Genomic DNA, 23,682 nt, shown 5'->3' on the forward strand with positions numbered 1-23,682 from the left:
GCGTAAGTGTGGGCGTGCAAGTGTCTGTGTCGGTTTGTCTGTGTGTATGTCTGTCAGTTTGTCTTTGTCTGGGTGTTTACAGTATTCATGTGTATGTGTCTATATGTGTGTGAGTGTGTGTGTATAATTATGTGTGTGTGTGTGTTTGCGCGCGCGCGTGTGTGTGTATGTGTGTGTGTGTGTGTGTGTGTGTGTGTGTGTGTGTGTGTGTGTGTATTCAAACCAGGAAGCATTATAATTATAGATATCGTTGAGAAAACAAATTATAGACTTCCATTACCTATGAATACCCTCTAGACAACAATACAACACTTGATAACTCGCTAAACATACAGACAAGAATGGGGGGCAATTCATTGTCACGGGGGGCAATTGTCCTAGGCGGGCAAATGTCCAGGGGGCAGTACTGTTGTCCGGGGGGGCAGTACTGTTGTCCGGGGGGGGGGGGGGGGCAGTTGTCCGGGGGGCATTTAGCATAGAACCGTTTTAGTCACGTACTCAATTCTCTTTTCAGTTTTATTGTATTTTTTCCTTCTATACGTTTTATTGAATGGTTGATTGATTTGTTTTACAGTATTTTGGGACCCGGAGGGTGGCTACCCGAAGAAATGGGCTGCGCGTTGTCGACTGTCAGAAACGGGGAAATGGGTTTGCGTTGCGCATCAAGAACATTTGGTGTTCCTGTCACGACTCTCAAAAGACATCTAGAAGGAAGAAACAAATTTGCAAAAGAAGAAATACAATGCACATGGTGCAGTGCCAGCAGTGCTCTTTATGGGTACACGAGGATTGCGCTGTCAGCAGAGGACAAAGGGACTTTGTCTGCGACATCTGTACATAGTTATTTGTTTGTGTTATTTGCTTTGCGGCTTTATGCGTATTGATTTTAGCATTTAGTTAATTGGGCAGGTAACCCTTTTAATATCTGTTTGTAATCAGAAGAGGGGTAAAAATTATGCTGCGAAATATCTTGGTACTGCTTCTTGTGTGGCACCAACACCCCTTTGAACATTATACAGTGCCAGCAGTATACACACATTGATCACACGAGGACTGCACTGAAAGTAGAAAACAAAAGGACATTGAGTGAAAAATCGTTTCTTAGCTTCTTTTTTCATGTTTTACAAAAACAGTTTTTTTATCCGATTTGTTTAGACCTAGCCCTTATTTATCTTTTTTCACATTTGAGGCATTAATTGTTATCAAATTTACTATTTCTTTGGTAAAAATCCAATGTTATGTGGAAAAACAGACATTTAAATAAGATGGCTAAATCAAAATGTTATGACGTATGAATTCATCTTGTGTGTGTGGCAATGTGTAATTGTGTGCGTGTGATTGAGAGTGTGTGGGTGTATATATGTGTGTGTGAGACACAGACAGAGCTTGAAAGAGAGTCAGTGTGTTTTTGCATGTGTTCCGAGTTTGACAACACAGTGTTCCACTTTACACACCCATGCGTCCAACATGGAACAAATGCAGAAATTTTTATAATGGTCAGTTTGATGAGTTGCGTGACTTTTATTTTATCTTATGTTGTTCGTTTGTTTACTGATAGAGTCTAGTATGTGACAATATAAAAAACGCTTTGCAATAATTTTTTTTTGTCTGGTACGGCTGTTTCTCCTTAACTGTTCCAGGTTTAGCGACATTCCCATAAATCTCCCATATAAATAATAAAATAAATATGGACTGATTCTTAAAAAAAATCTCAAACAACCTACTGTTAGAAAATTTGCAATTTTTCGCTCACAATGACTTCCTACTAGAACGTGCAGAGAGGAGCAGTAGGATTCCGAGGGCACATTGACAAGAGAGATAACTGACTAGCCCGGTCACGTGACCTGCACGCTAGTAATGGCCGCGCCCAAAGTTTGATTGTGCATTTGGATATCACTGAGTGGTGTTTTACTCTCCATTTCTTATCTTCTTGTCCGCGAAATCTTGCAGCAGACTACTCAGCTAAAAGGATTAGGTTTACATTCTTTTGCTTTAAAAGACATTCTTACCACGTTGTGGCGAGCAGGAAGCTAAGAACTGTGGTTGAAAACTGGCGCGTTGGTGCGCACCGACGGCGCTAAAAATGTTCACAAACGATTTCTTCCCACAACGTCAAAATGTCTGCCAGACTGAACGTAGACTTACTATCAAGAAATATTTGTCTGTTGAACATGATTACGTCCGTGAGGTACCTGGTTAAAAGTATCCGCAATTCAAGGAAGCTGTTGAGATGGAGAAAACCGTGGCAGCTTGTTGAAAGTGAGGCATGTGAGTAAAACAGACACACATGGGGAATAAAACAAAATAGCATCGCATTAACAACGAAAGCAACACAACACGATTGTACTATATTTTTCAAGGAAAACGTGGCACAAGTGAGTGTCCAAAGCTCTTGAAATTGTTTATTGTGTGTATTCCACACGAAAGAGCAAATATTAACCACTCGGCGGCGGTATAGGAGAACACTTGCTGAAGTTGATGTTCTTTTTCTGTTGTTGAATGAAGAGTACCATCCTTCTCATATAAAACATCAGAAAAACCATTTCAGATGTGGGCCCGGTAGCTTAGTTGTTAGAGCTCTGGACTTGTGATCCGTGAGTCACGGGTTCAAATCCGGGCCGGGGCGGACATGGGTTAACTTTATGTGGAGACTCAAAGACGGTATCCATGCCCCACCCCGAGTCACTACTGTGGCATACAAAAACTGTGTTCATTCTGCAAGAAAAGCAGGTGGCATAATTACACCCAGGCACGCGCACATCCAGTTCTGGGCTGGGAAAGCCGACTCTGTATCTGCGAGTTTGATCCACTAGCGACGGAACAATAAAGCAATGACAAGACAATTGAAAATGAAATGAAGATCTTTTCGGGCTTTTACGTGAGATTGAAGCAGGCTTTCACTTGGACACATACCAACAATCAACATCTTTGACGCTCCTCGTCTTTAGTTTGTTTGTTTGTTTGTTTGTTTGTTTGCTTAACGCCCAGCCGACCACGAAGGGCCATATCAGGGCGGTGCTGCTTTGACATATAACGTGCGCCACACACAAGACCGAAGTCGCAGCACAGGCTTCATGTCTCACCCAGTCACATTATTCTGACACCGGACCAACCAGTCCTAGCACTAACCCCATAATGCCAGACGCCAGGCGGAGCAGCCACTAGATTGCCAATTTTAAAGTCTTAGGTACGACCCGGCCGGGGTTCGAACCCACGACCTTCCGATCACGGGGCGGACGCCTTACCACTAGGCCAACCGTGCCGCTCCTCGTCTTTAGTGCGAATTTTGGAATGAATTGATCTCGCAAATTGACACTGATGTCAGATACAAAATTGAAAAAGAGAAAATAAAGTTAAATAATCTGGCTTGGTTACCGGAGTTTGTTAGACTAAAGAGCGGAGAGACAAAAGGGTTGACTCGGAACAGGTCTAGGGGCGTCCCTTGCATTTGAGCGAGGATTCTTGCTAGAAAAACCTGCACAGAAAGTATACATATGCAGTTGAATTTTGGTGTGTGGTGGTTTTGAAAGAAGGATAGTCTAGTAGTCCCCTATTAATGCTTGGGCTGTTCTGTGATGGCGAGCACAATCGTTTACACGGGAAGGAATATATGCTGAAACTCACAATTCTGACACGAAGCATGGATTGGAATGTACATTTATGATTTTCAGCGATTTACAATTCGGATATCAAGGGATTGGAACGTACATTTATGTTTTCTAGCGATTTACTGTCCGTAATCGCTTGGTACACCACACGATAGGGAGTTTTCTGTTCGTCCCTAATGGCTAGGTACACCACACGATAGGGAGTTTTCTGTTCGTCCCTAATCGCTAGGTACACCACACGATAGGGAGTTTTCTGTTCGTCCCTAATGGCTAGGTACACCACACGATAGGGAGTTTTCTGTTCGTCCCTAATCGCTAGGTACACCACACGATAGGGAGTTTTCTGTTCGTCTCTAATCGCTAGGTACACCACACAATAGGGAGTTTTCTGTTCGTCCCTAATCGCTAGGTACACCACACGATAGGGAGTTTTCTGTTCGTCCCTAATCGCTAGGTACACCACACGATAGGGAGTTTTCTGTTCGTCCCTAATCGCTGGGTACACCACACGATAGGGAGTTTTCTGTTCGTCCCTAATGGCTAGGTACACCACACGATAGGGAGTTTTCTGTTCGTCCCTCTTCCCTCCTTTTTTGTTGGCCAACGAAGACAATACACATTTTCGAAACTGGTTCCTTGTGTTTCTGTCTCAACGTTCTGTGTATGAGTACATTTTCACTGTCACTTTGTCGTAAATTTAAAATAAGGAGTTTGGGTGCAGAATCTCAGAAAAAAAAGAACTTCGGGTTTGCAGAACTGAGTCAGCGACCACCGTATTTCTTTATGCAGTCAGTGCTCTTCACGGACTTTTTCCATATAGTTTTGAATCCACGCAGTCAGAACAGAACTGCATTGTTCACACTTGTCAGACAAAAGAAGAAAGCCGTGATGATTATTTAGATGCTTAGTAAAACCTGCGTGTTGTGAATGTTCGAGGTTAAGGATTCAGTTGAAAATTAGATGCTTAGTAACACCTGCGTTGCAACAGTAAAACTGATTAGCAATGATACATTTACAATTTTGTCGTCACACCGACTGAGGCCGGGTGGTTCAGTCGCAGTCTTCTTCTTCTTCCGGTTTGTAGCCAAAGACGTCAAGGATCATTATTGCCACAGTCTCTGCCTGATTTAGTCATGCGTCTCAGTCACAGTTTGCTACAACATTCAACATCACATAAACGAACGCATCAACAAGGTCCACCAACAAATCCACAGAAATCGTGTCACATTCCTAGGCTGGCCAGGTGCTGCCTCGCTTTCAACCTCAGGTCGGCGATACTTCCGGTTTTGGTAGAAGGCCGGAAACTGCTCTCAGACGGAAGTGACGCAGCCGTGTAATTGAGCGCCGCCATGTGGTGGTGGAAGAGGATCATGGGATGCACGGGGTGTTGCGTGGCAACGGCTGCAGCGGCGGCAGCAGCGGCGGCGGCGGGGTGGAAGGGGTAGTAGGGGTAGATGGAGGGGAAAGGGAGGCGACCATCCATGCTGTCTCGGTTGACGTGTCCCACGGTTGGCAGCGAGACGAAAGGGTTGACTCTGCAAGGGTCCAGGGGCGTCCCTTGCGCTTGGAGGAGGATTCCCGCTAGAAAAAAGAGAAAGTAAAGTTAAATAATCTGGCTTGAATACCGGTGTTGTTAAAGACTAAAGAGCGGAGTGACAAAAGGGTTGACTCTGAACAGGTCTAGGGGCGTCCCTTGCATTTGAAGGAGGATTCCCGCTAGAAAAAGAGAAAGTAAAATTAAATGTTCTGGCTTGGGTACCGGTGTTGTTAGAGACTAAAGAGCGGAGTGACAAAAGGGTTGACTCTGAACAGGTCTAGGGGCGTCCCTTGCTTGGAGGAGGATTCCCGCTAGAAAAAAGAGAAAGTAAAATTAAATGTTCTGGCTTGGGTACCGGTGTTGTTAGAGACTAAAGAGCGGAGTGACAAAAGGGTTGACTCTGAACAGGTCTAGGGGCGTCCCTTGCATTTGAAGGAGGATTCCCGCTAGAAAAAGATTAAAATTAAATGTTCTGGCTTGGGTACCGGTGTTGTTAGGCTAAAGAGCGGAGAGACGAAAGGGTTGGCTCTGAACGGGTCCATGGGAGTCCCTTGCTCCTGAAGCTTAAAGGTCAACATTGGCGCGCGGCAGATGTAGCTCTAGTTTTTCGTGGTGGCAACGCTAAAATTGAGCTCCGTGCCCTTCTACTTTAACAAGGCTTGGTCTCCCAGAGACGGATGTTCAGTTTAAATGTTCCTGGCCAGGCATATGTTACCCAATAGGCAGTATGATTTCCGAAAAAAAAGGTCCGAGGGCGTCCCTTGGGTCTAAACACGAATTCCTGCTGAAAAAACCTCACACGGACAACATTGTACAAACAAAAAGAGAGAGAGAGAGAGAGAGAGAGAGAGAGAGAGAGAGAGAGAGAGAGAGAGACTGACTGACTATTAGGGTTTAACGTCCTCTTAGACCAACTGGTCTATATTGGGACAGGTATTGGTAATACGCTGAAGATATGGTGTGATACTTTGATTCGAACAAGCCCGCGGTGGCTGTCTTCTTCGACACACCAGCATTGGGTTTGTCTCGTCAAAGTATCGAAATACGATCATGATAATCAGAGACTAGAGATGATGCATGCGTGTCTTCGTGTTTTCCAAGCCCTGAGACTTTCGCTGTGAACGTGGGATCTTTTTCGTGCGCATGTGTGCACACGGGGGTGTTCGGACACCGAAGAGAGTCTGCACAAAGTTGACTCCGAGAAATAAATCTCTCGCCGAACGTGGGGATCGAACCCACGCTGATAGCGACCAACTGGCAGCCAGCGCGCTACCAACTGAGCTACGTCCCCGCCCTGGAGAGAGGAACGCCGGAACACGGAGCTAGTAACAGCTAGTTTGCTTGTACCAAAGAGAGAGAGAGAGGGAGAGAGAGAGAGAGAGAGAGAGAGAGAGAGAGAGGGAGACAGAGAGAAAGAGAGAGAGAGTAAGAGAGAGAGAGAGAGAGACAGAGAGACGCAGACGGACAACATTGAACAAACGAAGAGAGAGAGAGAGAGAGAGAGAGAGAGAGAGAGAGAGAGAGAGAGAGAGAGAGAGGGAGGCAGGGAGGGAGGGAGGGGGGGGAGGGGGGGGGAGGGAGGGAAAAGAGTCGTAAACAGACAGACAGATCTAGGATCAACCGAAAGTACAGACGCAAAAAGTGAGTGATGAAAAACGTCGCCGGAACACGGAGCTAGTGACAGCTAGTTTGCTTGTACCAAAGTTGTGCTGTTACTTCTGTCCGTTGGATGTCCAGACGAAAGGTATATTCATCATTTATTTTTATGCCCCCCCCCCCCCCCTCCCCATCCCCCATCCCACCGTTCCGGTTTTTGTTGGAGGCGGGCCCGTCTCAAACTTAGAGAGAGAGAGAGAGAGAGAGAGAGAGAGAGAGAGAGAGAGAGAGAGAGAGAGAGAGAGAGAGAGAGAGGGAGGGAGGGAGAGAGAGAGAGAGAGGGAGAGAGAGAGAGAGAGGGAGGGAGGGAGGGAGGGAGGGAGGGAGGGAGAGAGAGAGAAGAATACCAATACGAAAGTTTATTCCGTTTTAGGCCAGAGCCCCTTCTGAAGGGTATGCGCCCATATACAACATAATCATAGTAAAACATTGTGTTTCATAAATGACCCAAATTTGTACACATCAGGGAGGGAGGGAGGGAGGGAGGGAGGGAGGGAGGGAGGGATGGGGAAGAGTCGTAAACAGACAGACAGTTTTCTCCGTTCCTCCCCCTCATCCCTCTCTCCTCCGCTTTGACTGTTACCTCTTTTCCCACACCCCTTCCCCCACCCTTTCTTTCCCCTCTACTAATATTCTCTGGTCTGGGGTGAGACAATACACAGTGTACAGATATGTTTATAGCAACATAGCTTGTCCTCACTTGGTCCCAACCATTTTTAGCAGTTTACGCCTCTATATAGGTTCTCTAAAGACATTTTGTATTCGTCCTCAATCCCGTTTCCTTCCATTTTTACTGCTACCCCCTTCCACCCCCCTCCCCACCCCCGCCAATACATTTTGTCACAGACTGATTTGTATGACAGATCATTCACGACTGACCCTTGTCCAGTAGGTCCCAAATTGTCAAGCCGTCTCATTTCTCCACCCATACCTCCACTTTGCTTTTACAGTACATCTAACTTCTTCCCCTCTCTCTCCTCTCTGGATTTACTGTTAACTCAACCCCCTCCCGCCCCCCATCAATACCCCCTCCCCCTCCCCTTTTCGCCCTCACCCTCGCACTAAACTTCATTGCCTAGGTTGAGACAATTTTCGTCATCTTCATGCCCGCCCACCTCTCCTGTCACTCCTACCCCGCATAAAACCCTGTCCCCATCCTTATCTCCTCCACCACACCCCCCCCCCCCCCTCGCTCGACCCCACCCTCCAAGTTTGTGTCACCGAGTGATGCAGATCATTCTTGCCCTCTTGTCCATAGTCGCTCCCAGCTTGTGACACGGTGTGAGGCCGTCTCATTTCGTCCCCTCTCTCTCGCCTTAGCAACGATTACCCTCAAAACTTGTGTCAATAACTTTCGCGCGAGTTCAACATTACCCTACAAACTCGTGTCAATAACATCAGCCCCCTTCCTCTCCTTCCTCCCAGCCCTACGTGGGGGCTAAGTCCCTGTCGGTAAACTTTGGTCCATACACAAAATTCCTTCCCCTTAGACCGATTTTCTCCCTTGCTTGCATTCTCTGTTTTAATACGATGTTGTAAGGTCACGGAGGTTGGGCGAGAGACAGCGGGACTTCGCGAGACGCAGCTCCAATTGATGCGTGTCGGGGATTTATTCCGTAATCTATCAAAGAGAGCAGACGATGGAGCGATGATTGGGGGCGGCCTTTCTGTTTGCTTATTCCCCGCCCAATCACGCGCCCGCCGCGAGACGATGCTGCGCCCCGTCCCGTCATGCACTCGGCGGACATTTTCTTCGGGGACCGGTGTCTGGGGAATTTCCCCCCCCAACGAGATTTTTCATCCGGAATAATTTGTTTCTTTCTTTTCCCCTCTTTGTTTTTTTGTTTCTTTATTGATTTGTTTCGATGGTCAGTTCTTTTTTTATTTTTTTTTTATCTCAACGTGGAAACCCCGTTCTGAAATATTTTGCCTTTTGTCTTTGTTTTTCAAAGTTGCTTCCATGAACTCAGACATGCACATATTTTGTTAAGAAAAACACACTTACTACCGTGTATGTTTCTTCTCTTTAGTGTATAACCAGCTTGTGTCCTAAACAAGTTTAACCTGACCATTGGACGTTACTTTGTTTCGCTGCTTGGACTGTCTTAGAAGATATTTGATGTTTTCTTCACATTTGCTGATCGGTTTGACTTTTCATATCACAGTGTTCATTTTCAAACACTTTGAAAACGTCGCTCCACTCAACTCAACTCAATGCCCGTCACTCCTGTCAGGGTATGGGCCGCCAACAACAGCTCTCCAGAGTCCTCTGTCCTGGGCCAAAAACGTCGCTCCACCATCAGATATTCATTTCTTGTGTACAGAAAGGCCATTTCACTTTTCAAACCGGCGAAAAGCTTTTGAAGTAACGCATCCACTTATTGATGGCTACTAATGTACATCTGCATACACATTGACAGCTCACGGTTCCGGACAACTAGTATATTTCGGTTCGGCAGAATTTATCGATAATGTACCGTAATTTTTCAGTAAAGTTCGTCCAGACCTTCCACAAGAAACTAAAACATTCTCTTACCAGAATTCACTAGATCGGCTATAAGTCATGTTGCTACGTGTTCAATCAATGACTTATTTTGGACGACAGCCAATAGTACTGGAAGGTAATCTAAACATCCATGAGAAACTGAAGTTTGGTATAATATACGTTATTTGTTTTTTTGACCAAAATATGACATTTTACAAAGATCGAAACAGTCAGTGTTCCTCCGAGACCTCGCCAGCAGTTGAGGTGAACACGATTGTCGAGATCAGTGTCAAATGTCATATTTTGGTCAAAAGTACAAAATTAATAACATTTATGTATCGATCGATAAAGTTAGAATTCCTTTTATTTTTCACGACTGAATGTACAAAAATATGAACTCTTTTGCAATCTGGGCAAATCGCCTAAATATAACTTTTTGTCGGACTCTGATGTCAAATGGCTCAAAGAAAGGATATTCAATGTTCTATCGATACGTTAGTCATTCGCGTAATGGGAATTACCTTATGGGAGTGTATTACAACTTAATAAAATAAATACTTCTGTCTTTGCCGTGTAACATTACCCCTGAAAGTCACAACCACCAAGCCTGCGGCTAAAAACAAAACAAACAAAAACACATAAAAAAGAACTGCTTGTACTTCTACCAAAGTCACTGAAGAGTGCATCTGTTGCAAACCATCATGAAAAATAGAATGTAAATCTCTAGATCTGAAAACTGCTATAAATCACTCTTCAGTGAACTTTGTAACGGATCTAATCGAACAATAGAGTTTTATTCACTGCCCGCAATATTCAGGGACATAAACAGGGACTGACAGCTTTATGATACTGAAGAAAGAGTCGAACTCCAGCCGTCTCTAGATTACGACAACGTCTCTAAGCAACGCAACATCTTTCCTCCCAAGAGGGTATCACATTTTCCTCAGCACCGGCTGAGGCCCTCGCAGGGATGTAATCTGTGCGCATGACATTCTCTGTGTTTAGCTAATTCGACCAATTGACACTCATTAGTGCTCGCGCGAGGGAGGCGGTAATTGGTCGGTATAAAAATGTGCGGCACCTCATTGGCTGCGGGTCGTGCGGGTCGTGGTGTGAATGAATAGCAAAGTTGAGCCGGTGACCCCCCAGTCCGCTTCCCCCGGACGGTTAAATATTTATTTCGGATCATTTATCATTTTACGCGACAGGGCGAAACGGGAGAAGTGTTTGTAAGGATAGGAGTAGGGAATTCACGAAAACGCTTGTGCAAACGATAATATTAGCAGGCGAGAAATCATAATCAAGAAAGTTAGAAAAATTGATAACTCTGTGTTAGGGCCTGCAGTCTCTTTTTCTTGCAGATTGGCTTCTTCTTCTCCTTCTTCTTTCTTTCTTTCTTTCCTTCTTCTTCTTTTTCTCCTTCTTTCTTTCTTTCTTTCTTTCTTTCTCCTTCTTTCTTTCTTTCTTTCTTTCTTTCTTTCCTTCTTTCTTTCTTTCTTTCTTTCTTTCTTTCTTTCTTTCTTTCTTTCTTTCTTTCTTTCTTTCTTTCTTTCTTTCTTTCTTTCTTTCTTTCTTTCTTTCTTTCTTTCTTTCTTTCTTTCTTTCTTTCTTTCTTTCTTTCCTTCTTCTTCTTCTTCTTCTTCTTTCTTTCTTTCTTTCTTTGTCTCATTCTCTCCTTCTTTCTTTCTTTCTTTCTTTCTTTCTATTCTTCTTTCTTTGTCTCATTCTTTCTTTCTTTCTTTCTTTCATTCTTTCTTTCTTTCTTTCTTTCCTTCTTCTTCTTTTTCTTTCTTTCTTTCTTTCTTTCTTTCTTTTTCTCTCTTTTTTCTTTCTTTCTTTCTTTCTTTCTTTCTTTCTTTCTTTCTTTCTTTCTTTCTTTCTTTCTTTCTTTCTTTCTTTCTTTCTTTCTTTCTTTCATTCTTTCTTTCTTTCTTTCTTTCTTTCTTTCTTTCTTTCTTTCTTTCCTTCTTCTTCTTCTTCTCCTTCTTCTTTCTTTCTTTCTTTCTTTCTTTCTTTCTTTCTTTCTTTCCTTCTTCTTCTTTTTCTCCTTCTTTCTTTCTTTCTTTCTTTCTTTCTCCTTCCTCCTTTCTTCCTCTTTCTTACTTCTTCTGTTTTGGGGTTAAATCTGTCTTTTTCTTTTTCTTTTAATGAGTTTCTGTTCTTGTTGCTGAAGGGTTGGCTACTCCATAATCGGAGTATCTACAACATATATATTGCATAAGAAAATGTTGCGAGGAAACAGCGACTGAATGTTTAAAAAAACATATGCATGAATAGTTTTAACGTTGCACATTTCTAGAATTTCAGCTGTTGATATATTCAGATCCTTTCAAACGCATTCACAAACACTATTTCTTTCTTAAAAAAACAAAACCTATTTTTTGGGCTCGGCAGAAAAGGCACAATTTCCTTTAAGTCTTTTTTGTTGGCTCTTAAGACCACCCTGAAGATACACTAATACTGATGTTAACAGAAAACTTGAGTGCATTGTTATTTCGATTCAGAGTAGCAATTTCAACCGTAGACTAAGTTTAACTTATACACCGGAAACGGTGGGGAGAGCGGATCAGATTCTCATCGCTCATTCATTTTGCGCCAATGATACATGAACATCATTTCACACATTTTCGTCTTCAATTTAAGAAAGTAAACACAGGCTTAGTACTATATAGTCCGCAGATACCTTTACGATGAGTGATTGATGAACCTTAGTCAAAACATCGCCCACTATACTGAGTATAGATCTAGAATTTTTTTTTATTCCCTTCCTCTCTGATGTGATTGGTTCCTCAAATGTTTGCCGAGACTCCGACAGCCAGTCAAACACGCGCTTATTGAAGCTGGCCATTTTGCCTAGCTCTCCCTGGGCTCACACTCGCTGTAATTGCTTTATTAGATGGATAACTCGCCACAAACTACAAGTACAGGGGTGCAAGTTGTCGCCCTTTGTGACTCCCCTGGTTTCTTTCCCCCTGATTAAACCGGGGAGCGAAACGAGAGAGGGGTGCATGGGGGCCTGGCGCACAATTAGAGCCGGCAAATTGGAAAAATTCGCGGGGATTAAAGCTATTTGAGGCCGAGTGGGGAGAAGAGTTATTTATGACCTTCCCTTCGTTTGACTTTCTCGCCGGAAATGGCCGTTGCCGCGTCTGCGCGCGGTTTGGTGTCGTCTGCTGGTCAAATGAAAAGTTTGTCCGGCAATAATCGTGGAACGAACTGGGAATGAAAAGAGATGTTTGTCAAGCGATCGGGCTTACGGCATGATTTAGCGAGCCTTCTGCAAAGATAAAATAGAGAAATGGGTCTCGGAGAAATTTGCTAGATGCACAGTTATCATTATTTTCTTTAGAATTCGTCAACGGCCAATTTCCTCAGGGTACCTCGGAGCAAATATTGGATCATGGCGGCTCAGGCGCGGGGTGCTTTCACAACGGTCAAATCGGTGCCATAGGAGCAAGGAATGAATTTTTGAATCATTGGCGGAAAGATTATGATGGTTGTTGCTCATTGTTTTCCATTCACTGCGAGCTGAGTCACCGACGTCTGCGCAAAAGAGACCAAGTGAGCCTTCATGGATGGAAGAGACTAAGAGAATTAGCGAAAGAGGCACCCAGCAGCTAGTTCACAATGAGGAAGCTGTTATATATCTTGTCTTCTTAGGCTGTAATTGTGAAATACGACCCAGCGCAGCCTAGTATATATCCATAACGGACTGTGTAGGATGATGTGTATTTCCATACGCCATGTCTTCTCTCTGATGTATTGTCTGATGTTCTTGTACATTTCGACGTCTGACCAAATATAGATCACATGCTAGCATTTCACAAGAGACCATTTCAAGCAGAGAGTGCGACTGGATTTCTCGAGAAATATGCAAATACGTGTAGAAGGGATGGTAAAGAAATGCTGAATTTGATATCCCAACAGTGCACTTTCCTCAAAGTTTGCATGCGTATGGGTTACCATTTTTTTCCGTCTCAAACGGCTGTTTGTCATGGTTCTTTGTATTGAAGCAATTTGGAATAAACGCCGTTGGAAGCAATTTAAAACCTTCAGTGTCTGGTGTTTTTTAAATAGACGACACTGCTCCTTTTCGCATTGTGATAACGTAACACAAGCAAAAACAACAACAAACAAACAAACAAACAAACAAACAAACAAACAAACAAACAAAGGAAACAAGTACACCCGTGCACAAAGAAGAACTGAAACGAGTCTCTCTCTCTCTTTCTCCATCTCTCGGTCCCTCTTTCTCACTCTGTGTCTGTCTGTCTGTCTGTCTCTCCCTCCCCCGTTCGACCCCCTCTCTATGTCCCACTCAGAGTTAGTTACAAAATAACTTCATGTGCTTTCTCTCTTTTCACCAAACCCACCTGACTATACTCTTTCTCGATTAAAAAAACACTTTCTTTTTCCCAAAGTCACGAACTTTGAAAAAAAAGGAAGAAAGAAAGAAAGGAAGACAGAAAAGAAAGGAAAAGAGAAGGAAGAGCATGGCATCACCCTATCACAATTCGCTGAATTTCATCCCGGTGTGTTTTTATCACATTGAGACCCTAACTAACAAATTATCGCCGGCGTTCAGCACCATTTGCAGCCTAATCCAATTGATAACGGAAAGGAGCGAGTGACAAACCGGATTACTTCCCCTTAGCTGTCGCCATATTGGATCCCAAGTCGCTTACATCATTGAATTTGCAGATTTTTTGTGCCTCTCACTCTCAATGCTTTCTTTTTCTACTTTTTGTGTAAGTGAGCTTTTATGTCGTACTGTTCTGGACAAAGAGATTCGATCATACTGAATAAACTATATGAGATATGAAGTGTGCGACATAATTATAATATATTTTGTATTAAAACAGGCGGTATAAGAACAGACTGAGGCACACAACAGAAGAAGGAAGTATAGGTTTGAAAGTAAATAGATAAAATAGGGGTCGGAATTGAAATAAACATATGCGTTTTTTGAGGACTTCGGTAATTCACCTAAAACATGTGTGTGTGTGTGTGTGTGTGTGTGTGTGTGTGTGTGTGTGTGTGTGTGTGTGTGTGTGTGTGTGTGTGTGTGTGTGTGTGTGTGCGTGTGTATGTGAGTCCCATTTTCATGCGCGCAAGAAAAAGAGAAATGCAGCAACAAGATAGATAGCTATGAGAGAGAGAGAGAGATCCCTTTTGATAGATGGTAAGAGAGAGAGAGAGAGAGAGAGAGAGAGAGAGAGAGAGAGAGAGAGAGAGAGAGAGAGATCCCTTTTGATAGAGGGTATGAATGGTCTTTTCCATAATGTCGGCCTTTTGTCATGCGCGGAAGAGTCCAATGAAGACACCGAGAAATACAGAACGGTTTGAGGAAGCCGAGAGAGAGAGAGAGAGAGAGAGAGAGAGAGAGAGAGAGAGAGAGAGAGAGAGAGAGAGAGAGAGAGAGAGAGAGAGAGACAGAGACAGAGACAGAGACAGAGAGACAGAGAGAGACGGAGACAGAGACAGAGAGAGAGAAATACAGACAGACAGACAGATAGATCGGGAGAGATTCTGTCAATCCTCGAGCGGAAGGAGATAAGAAAGGTAATTTCCGAGAAGGTGTCCTTTTGTCACTCTGGAAGGAGTTTCCGGGACAAAATAAGGCAACGAGAGCGAGAGCGAGAGACACACACACATAGACAGAGACACAGAGAGAAAGACAGGGAGAGACAGAGACAGAGAGAGAAATACAGACAGACAGACAGATAGAAGGGGAGAGATTCTGTCAATCCTCGAGCGAAAGAATATAAGAAAGGTAATTTCCGAGAAGGTGTCCTTTTGTCATTCTGGAGTTTCCGGGGAAAAACAAGAGAGAGAGAGAGAGAGAGAATTGAATTGAACTTTATTTAACAAGGATTCAGATTTAAGGCTACGCCTTTTTTACAATCTGTCCTTGGGACGCACAGACACACAATGTTAAAATTGAAAAATTAAAAGTTAAAAAGTTAAAAAGTCAGAAAACTTCAGCACGTGATGATAAAGATGACGACGATGATGATGATGATGATGATGATGATGATGATGATGATGATGATGACTCCTTCCAGAGTGACAAAAGGACACCTTCTCGGAAATTACCTTTCTTATCTCCTTTCGCTCGAGGATTGACAGAGAGAGAGAGATAGAGAGAGAGAGAGAGAGAGAGAGAGAGAGAGAGAGAGAGAGGGAGAGAGAGAGACAGAGAGAGAAAGAGAGAGACAGAGAGAGAGAGAGATAGAGAGAGAGAGAGAGAGAGAGAGAGAGAGAGACAAAGACAGAGACAGAAAGAGAGAGAGAGAGACAGAGAGAGGGACAGAAAGAGAGACACAGAGGGACAAAACAAGGCAACGAGAGAGAGAGAGAGAGAGAGAGAGAGACAGAGACAGAGACAGAGACAGAGAGACAGACAGAGAGAGAGAGACAGAGAGAGAGAGATAAAAAGACAGAGACAGAAAGAGAGGGAGAGAGACAGAAATGGAGAGACACAGAAAGAGAGACAGACAGAGAAAGAGAGAGACACACACACACACAGAAAGAGACAGACAGAAAGAGAGAGAGAGACAGAAAGAGAGACAGACAGAGAGAGAACCACGCACACGAGCATCAAACGGAGAGGGGGACTAATTTCATCACAGTGCGCCTCCCTCAGCGGGCATTTGGGCCGAAGCGCGGAGCGCGGAAGAAAATTAAATAAAGATGAACTGTTTTACGGTAATTTGGGGAATCGAGTCACGGGGGAATTTTGGTCACTCGGCCCTGCCTTTCACCGGCCTGCCCAAGACGGCGGGCTGCGGTATTGCCAATTAGCTGAATATATCGCCTTAATTAAATTAATTAACTCACTGTGGCCCCCGAATGCCTAACATAAGGTTAATAGAAAAAGAGGGTTAGGGAGGCCTGGGCCCTTCTTCCCATTCTTCGTTCTAATCTGATTAATTTGTAAAATATTCATTAAACTGGTATCCAGTTTAGACTGGGTTAGGGACCCTTAGGGATGGCGGGGTTAACCCGTGAAGGAGAAGATTTGAAAAGCTTTCATTGCCTCGAGACCGCACGCGGTGCGTTTTTAAATGAGATCTTTGGAAATCACTGGCGTCGGTTTTGTCGGTTTGGAGGTTTGGGTATAAGTAAGACTTGTTGGAATATAGCTGGATTGTTTCAAGCGTTTGGAGGGCAAGTTGCGATGACGAAACTAGGTGAAACCTATCTGTAGACTGTAAGCAAGAAAGCAAGGGAGCAAGCAAGCAAGTAAGCAAGCAAGCAAGCAAGCAAGCAAGCAAACAGGCAAACAAGCAGAGACGAGTCAAATCGACATAAAATTGTCAAGATGTTTCAAGATAACATTTGACACATATTTATTCTAATTCATAGGGCCAAAGTTCGTTTTCTTTCAAGAAAAACATCAGCAACCCCATAACCAATAGCGCGTAATTGTACATAGGTATTGCGGGGGCGGGGGGTGCTTGTCTTGCCGCTCGTCAAGCACTTTTCCTAAAGAGCACGCGCTCACGTACGGATTACTTGTACGCTCGAAGTGGAACACAAAGTCACGCCAAAAGACCAAGCGAGTGTCCATGTTTCTATGTGCCTTCAATCGTTAACAAAATCACACAAAAATGAACTTATATGGGTCGATATATCAATGTTATTTGCATTTCCGACCAAATTATGTCATTTGACACAGATCTGGACAGCCATTATTCACGACTGGCGTGGTCTCGCTGGACAATGGCTGTCTCTATCTGTGTGAAATGTCATATTTTGCTACATTTTGAACTCATAATGTCATATTTTGCTATATTTTGAACTCAAAATGTCATATTGTGCTACATTTTGAACTCAAAATGTCATATTGTGCTATATTTTGAACTCAAAATGTCATACTTTGCTATATTTTGAACTCAAAATGTCATATTGTGCTACATTTTGAACTCAAAATGTCATATTGTGCTATATTTTGAACTCAAAATGTCATACTTTGCTACATTTTGAACTCAAAATGTCATATTGTGCTATATTTTGAACTCAAAATGTCATATTTTGCAACATTTTGTGCTCAAAATGTCTAATTTTGCGATATTATGTGCTAAAGGTGTCATATTATGATCAAAATTGAAAACAACATATTATAAAACAACCGAGTTAAAAAGTAGAATATGCATCGAAATAACGCCCTTCTCACGAAAACCGCTCAATTTGAAACTAAGTGAAATCGACATCTTTGTCCTTGGGTCGACCTTGCTTGCAGCTGAACTGTCGGTCTCCAAGGAGACGGGCACGTGCTGCACGTGGGTCAACAGAGCAATTGCCTTGTCAGTAGCAGACGCTGGGAGACCCGCCTGAGACAGTGATCTGACTGCTTGTTTTGCTTCTTGCACGTGCAACTTTTGGAAAGAGAAATGAAGTTAGGGTGCTTTAGAGGAGAGAGTCAGGAAAAAGAAGGTAGAAGAAAATACAGGGCTGTGTACAAAGTATATGCCTGTCACTGATCCTGTACTTATACGAGCAATTATTAACAGGGCTCTCCAAACTGCGTCCCTGGGTCCTATACGCACTGGAAGCCGAAAACACGTATAAGAAACTCATGGAGGGGTCCCACGACGCACTAAAACTGAGAAGAGACTGAGGGTACCGGGACGTACTAGATATCCATTTATTATTCGTGCCATCCGTACTGTTTTCAGAAAATGTTCTGCCAGATATGTACCGACGCAATTTAACAGAGTTAATCTGACTTCAGACCAAAATATTCTTGTGAAGGTTTCAAAGAGTTTCACGATGGCGTCTTTACTTAAATCGGCATGAACGCTCCAGGTCCTATGTGTCGGAGGGAAATATACCTTTCGAAAGTAAGACAAGTCGCGTAAGGCGAAATTACTACATTTAGTCAAGCTGTGGAACTCACAGAATGAAACTGAACGCACTGCATTTTTTCACAATGACCGTAGTCCGCCGCTTGTGCAAAACGGAGTGAAACTGACGAGCCTGTTGAGCGCGGTAGTGGTTTCGCTGTGCTGCATAGCACGCTTTTCTGTGCCTCTCTTCGTTTAACTTTCTGAGCGTGTTTTTAATCCAAACATATCATATCTATATGTTTTTGGAATCAGGAACCGACAAGGAATAAGATGAAATTGTTTTTAAACCGATTTCGGAAATTTAATTTTGATCATAATTTTTATATTTTTAATTTTCAGAGATTGTTTTTAATCCAAGAAAAAACATATTTATATGTTTTTGGAATCAGGAAATGATGGAGAATACGATGAACGTAAATTGGGATCGTTTTATATAAAAAAAAATTACAATTTTCAGATTTTTAATGACCAAAGTCATTAATTAATTTTTAAGCCACCAAGCTGAAATGCAATACCGAAGTCCGGCCTTCGTCGAAGATTGCTTTACAAAAATGTCAATCAATTTGATTGAAAAATGAGGGTGTGACAGTGCCGCCTCAACTTTTACAAAAGGCCGGATATGACGTCATCAAAGACATTTATCGAAAAAATGAAAACAACGTCTGGGGATATCATACCCAGAAACTCTCATGTAAAATTTCATAAAGATCGGTCCAGTAGTTTACTCTGAATCGCTCTACACACACACAGACACACAGACACACACACACACACACACACACACACACACACACACACACACACACACACACACACACACACACACACACACACACAGACAGACAGACAGACACACATACACCACGACCCTCGTCTCGATTCCCCCCTCTATGTCAAAACATTTAGTCAAAACTTGACTAAATGTAAAAAGGAACCTCCTTGTCTTCCAATTCGGACCATCTAAAGTTTCCCGATGGTAGCCTATGGACCCCCTACAAATTAAATTGTGGGATCCAGTGACCCTCTAGGATGAGTGTCCGTTGGGAGCCCTGAGCATAGTCTCGAATTAACCCCGTACTGAAAGAAGAGAAACCGTGTGAGATTCACTCAGTGGGACGCACGGTGAAGCTTACTCGGGGCTATATATCGGGGTTTTGCTACTATAAGTATGGTCTGCCGCATTTTGAAATCTGCCTGCACTGTATAAAAAAAATAATAAATAAAAAAAAGGGGGGGAGAAAAAAATTCCCCCCAAAAGAACAAGTGTCTATTTTCAAAGTAGAGGAAGTCAAGAGCATGCGAGAATATCTGGGGAAGTGAGGATAAAATGTCGTTTTTGCTTGATTTTTTGTTGTTGTTGTTGGTTAGCGTTTTATGTAAAAGAGGATAATAAAATTGTTTTCTCTCGTTGAAACGCTCGCTGGCTTTGCCTTTTGAAAATGGCTTTTTGCATCCTGAATTGCAAGAACAATTCTAACTTACATAACATACATATTCACGGCAATGTTTTTTTCTTCTCCACAACAAATGACAGCAATATAACCATGCACATTGTTTTTAGTACTGTAAAAAAAAAAAAAAAAGGCAAGAAACACCACAGCAATAACCGAGGAATGTTCTCTAGCATATGCTGCTAACCATTTGTGTTCTGTTCGAATAGCATTCCGGTGATTATCTCAATACTGCATTCCGCTGGAATCATCCCTTGATGAGATTAATCTCTGTGGCGCAATTTTGAAGTAAAGGTTAGGCGCATCCAGTGCGGAACACTTTCAAGAACGTCAGCAATCAACAACAATTACACAGCAATAATCACAAATTACCATGACATTTTGTGTCATTTGCATTAGTGCATTGTCTGCTTAGGACAAGATTGAATATTCCAATAAAACGTAGAATGTTACATAAGTCGCGCACTTTTGCAGCCGTAACTTATTTAAAGAATGCGTCACCTGAACTCTTTTAATGTCCTAGTTATCGTCCATCAGTTGTCTTAAAACTGTGACCCAAGAGATTTTTGTGTGCAAAGTTGGATTTTTTTGCTGAATTAATTTTATAACTTACACCTGTGTCAAAGTATGAATCATCTGCCTAGTTTTTCACGTGCAATAAGAACATCCTCCCTTTTCTTTGACACGTACCATGACTACGGCCGGGCTGCTTTCTGTACAAATTAAAGCTGGACATTATTGCTGAATAAATAAAGTAGATTCGTACTTAGACACAGGTGTAAGTTATAAAATTAATTCAGCAAAAAAATCCAACTTTGCACACACACAAGCTAGGCTGTAGAGTTTTGCTATACGTCAAACTGCAAAGATGATTTTACTCTAGTTAAATGATGGGACAGTTCTGTCGTGGTTTAAAATATGGCTTTACACAAAGAGGGACGTGCCTTTAACGGTACATCTCTTCGAGTGTAAAACGATCGTGTAAACCACTGTCCAGGATTTTACATGAGATAAGAGCAACCTTCCACTCAGAAAAAAACAAAACCACACTAACTACCTAGTTTTTTTGCGTGCAGATTTAAAAACATGTATATTGCAGAATAAAATGTGCATATTTTGCACAGTGCCATAGGTGTCCGTTAGGAATCTATTTGAGAAAAATTCCCACTTTGATTCCAAATTGAATCATTGCTTGATTGATAGGTTGTTTGACGGACTGATTACCATTAACTTGATTTCTCATACAAACGTCAGTGTGTTTATCTCTTGACATCATGCATTTACATGTTTCTTTTTTCTCAATTTTATTCTAGCTGATTTTTGTCGTGTACAAATAGTTTTACAGTTAGCTCAGTACAACCAGATTATATTGTTTGTTACAAAAAATAATAACATCTGCTGCAAATGATCACGTGATAGTTAATTAGGTTAATCATTTTCACCTCCGTGATGGATGCGGTAATTAGTGTTAACGAACAATCAGCGACTAATGCGGCAATTAACAACTGTAGTTGATGTAAGGCCTATCTACAGAGATAAGCTTACATGAATATCATTCGCGTGACAGAATAGGGGGGGGGCGAGAAAGAGAGAGAGAGAGAGAGAGAGAGAGAGAGAGAGAGAGAGAGAGAAAGAGAGAGAGAGAGAAAGAGAGAGAGAGAGGGACAGACAGACAGACAGACAGACAGACACACACACACACACACACACATACACACACACACACACACACACATACACACACACACAGGCAGACAGACACACAGACAGACACACAGACAGACACACAGACAGACACACAGAGTGAGTCGCTGTTACCTTTCTGCATTTGACTTTCCTGTTTTCTGCATTTTGCTCGCCTGTTTTGAAACCAGACCTGCAAAAGACCAAAATAATCATAAGCATCTGGTGATTTTACTTGCGCCATTCTTCCCCTCTCCCCACCTGCCTTCGAGTTTCATCATAAACAGCATACAGAGCTATTTCCGGATCATTTCTACACTATTAAGATTGACAAAGGTTGAACATAAAACGTCCAAGAGCATTGCCCATCAAGAATGCACGCACGCACGAACGCACACACGCACGTACACACGCAGGCACAAACGCACGCACGCACACACACTGGCACACCCACAACACCCCCCCCGAAAAACAAAACAAAAAACAAACCAATAACAAAAAAAACTAAAAAACTTCTAGCGCAGTTGGAGTGGTAAAGAGTAGTAAGTAAGTACGTACCGAGCGTTGTGAAGACATGATATATCAAAAATAGTTACACATTGGAACAGGACGGACAGACAGGTAGACAGACTGACGGATACTTTAATAGACACCTTCTCTCCTTCACTTCTCTATGCCACTACCCCCCCCCCCCCTTTCTCTCTACCACCACCACCACCACATCCCCCCTACCCCACCCCCTCCCTTCCCAGGGTCCTCTTTCTCTCTCTTCCCCATAACTCTCATTCTCCCATCTCCAATTCTGGCAGTAAGCCGCACCACAATAGCAGCAAGCATAACCAAATTGCATTGTATCCCTCACTCCCAGTCACAGCAACTGATTGAATTTGCCGCAGTTTTTCTTTCGCATTTACTTGTGTACTTAATCTTTAAAGGTGGCATCGCTTCATTCCCGTGATCCAATTACGGAGAGGGGAGCACAAATTCTCGTCACCTTGGGCCGGCTCGGGGCCTGAGTCCACGGCACACACCCCAAGTGCCAGAATCTTGGCGGTGCTGGGGGCAAAAAGTGGTACCCGTTGAGAAACATATTCATTTGAAATGCTTGAAAAGGGAAGAGACAGAAAAAAGAAAAAAAAGGCGATGCTCGTGCTGGAGAAAAAGACGAATGTTTTGAAGCAATTATGAAACGTTTGTTAGTTAACGATCCAGCAAATATTTCAAATCTTAATTGCCAGGAAATCCGTCTTCCTGACAATACAACCATCTGTGGTTATGTGCTACTCAATGACCAAGTGCCATAAACAATGAACAAGCCTAATCTTGAAAACGACGTTAAACACCAAATAAAGAAAGAAAAGAAAGAACGAGCCTAATCAAGCTGCTATATTGAGGAGACCAACAAAACAAAACAAAAAGAAGAAGAAAAAAGTGCTCGTGTTTGAAAAGAAAGACGAATGTTTTGAAGCGATTATTTTACCAACGATAAGTTGATGTAATGTTTCTTGTCGTATTCATTTGGTTTCTGTGACGATATGGTATTGTAGCCATGCACGACTTTGTGTGCGTGTGTGTGCTGTTGTTGAATTTAACAGTGTAACAGTGATCTACTCCTTTTTGGGCCGACTTATTCAAACAAACAGACATTAGCTCTGAAGGCAAATGAATAAAAGCAGAACCTTAAAAAAAAAGTGTAAATTATATTCGAAAGAAAAACCAAACAAAGATATCCGGCCAGATCCGTTGTTATTGTAGTAACCTTTCTTTTTGACGGGTTACATTTTGAAAACGGGTCGGCGAATCTATCAGTAGGTCGACAGCTGGAAGTCTGAAGGAGCAAATTGGCTCACCAGTGTATATGGAAGCACATTGAAGTTTACACACAGTGGTAGCCCAGACAAACCCAATAGACGATGTTCCGAAAGACCACTGTCCAGTTTTTATAGGCTTTGGATTAGAAGGGCGGGGAAGTAGCTCAGTTGGTAGCGCGCTGGCTTTGTATATAGCCAGTTGGTCGCTGTCAGCGTGGGTTCTATCCCCACGTTCGGCAAGAGAGTCATTTCTCGGAGTCAACTTTGTGCAGACTCTCTTCGGTGTCCAAACACCCCCGTGTGCACACATGCGCACGAACAAGATCCCAAGTTCACAGCGAAAGTCTCAGGGCTTGGAAAACACGAAGACACGCATGCATCATCTCTCGTCTCTGATTATCATGATCGTATTTTGATACTTTGACGAGACAAACCCAATGCTGGTGTGTCGAAGAAGACAGCCACAGCGGGCTTGTTCGAGTTAAAGTATCACACCATATCTTCAGCATATTACCAATACCTGTCCAATATAGGCCAACTGGTCTAAGAGGACGTTAAACCCCAATAGTCAGTCTGTGGATTAGTTACACCCCTTGATA

General features: G+C 42.8%; 1 protein-coding gene across 1 annotated transcript in view; it reads right to left on the bottom strand.

Moving 5' to 3' along the window:
* Nucleotides 1-4,153: 4,153 nt before the first annotated feature.
* Nucleotides 4,154-23,682, bottom strand: part of LOC138945882 (short stature homeobox protein 2-like) — a 42,928-nt gene continuing 23,399 nt past the window's right edge. Inside the window, exons 3-4 of the mRNA XM_070317403.1 lie at nucleotides 21,408-21,465; nucleotides 4,154-5,189 (exon numbers count right to left, since the gene is read on the bottom strand). Of these exons, the coding sequence (XP_070173504.1) occupies nucleotides 4,831-5,189; nucleotides 21,408-21,465 (417 nt within the window). The 3' untranslated portion in view covers nucleotides 4,154-4,830. The remainder of the gene's footprint in view (nucleotides 5,190-21,407; nucleotides 21,466-23,682) is intronic.

Source organism: Littorina saxatilis, linkage group LG13, assembly GCF_037325665.1.
Source record: "Littorina saxatilis isolate snail1 linkage group LG13, US_GU_Lsax_2.0, whole genome shotgun sequence".
NCBI lineage: Eukaryota > Metazoa > Mollusca > Gastropoda > Littorinimorpha > Littorinidae > Littorina > Littorina saxatilis.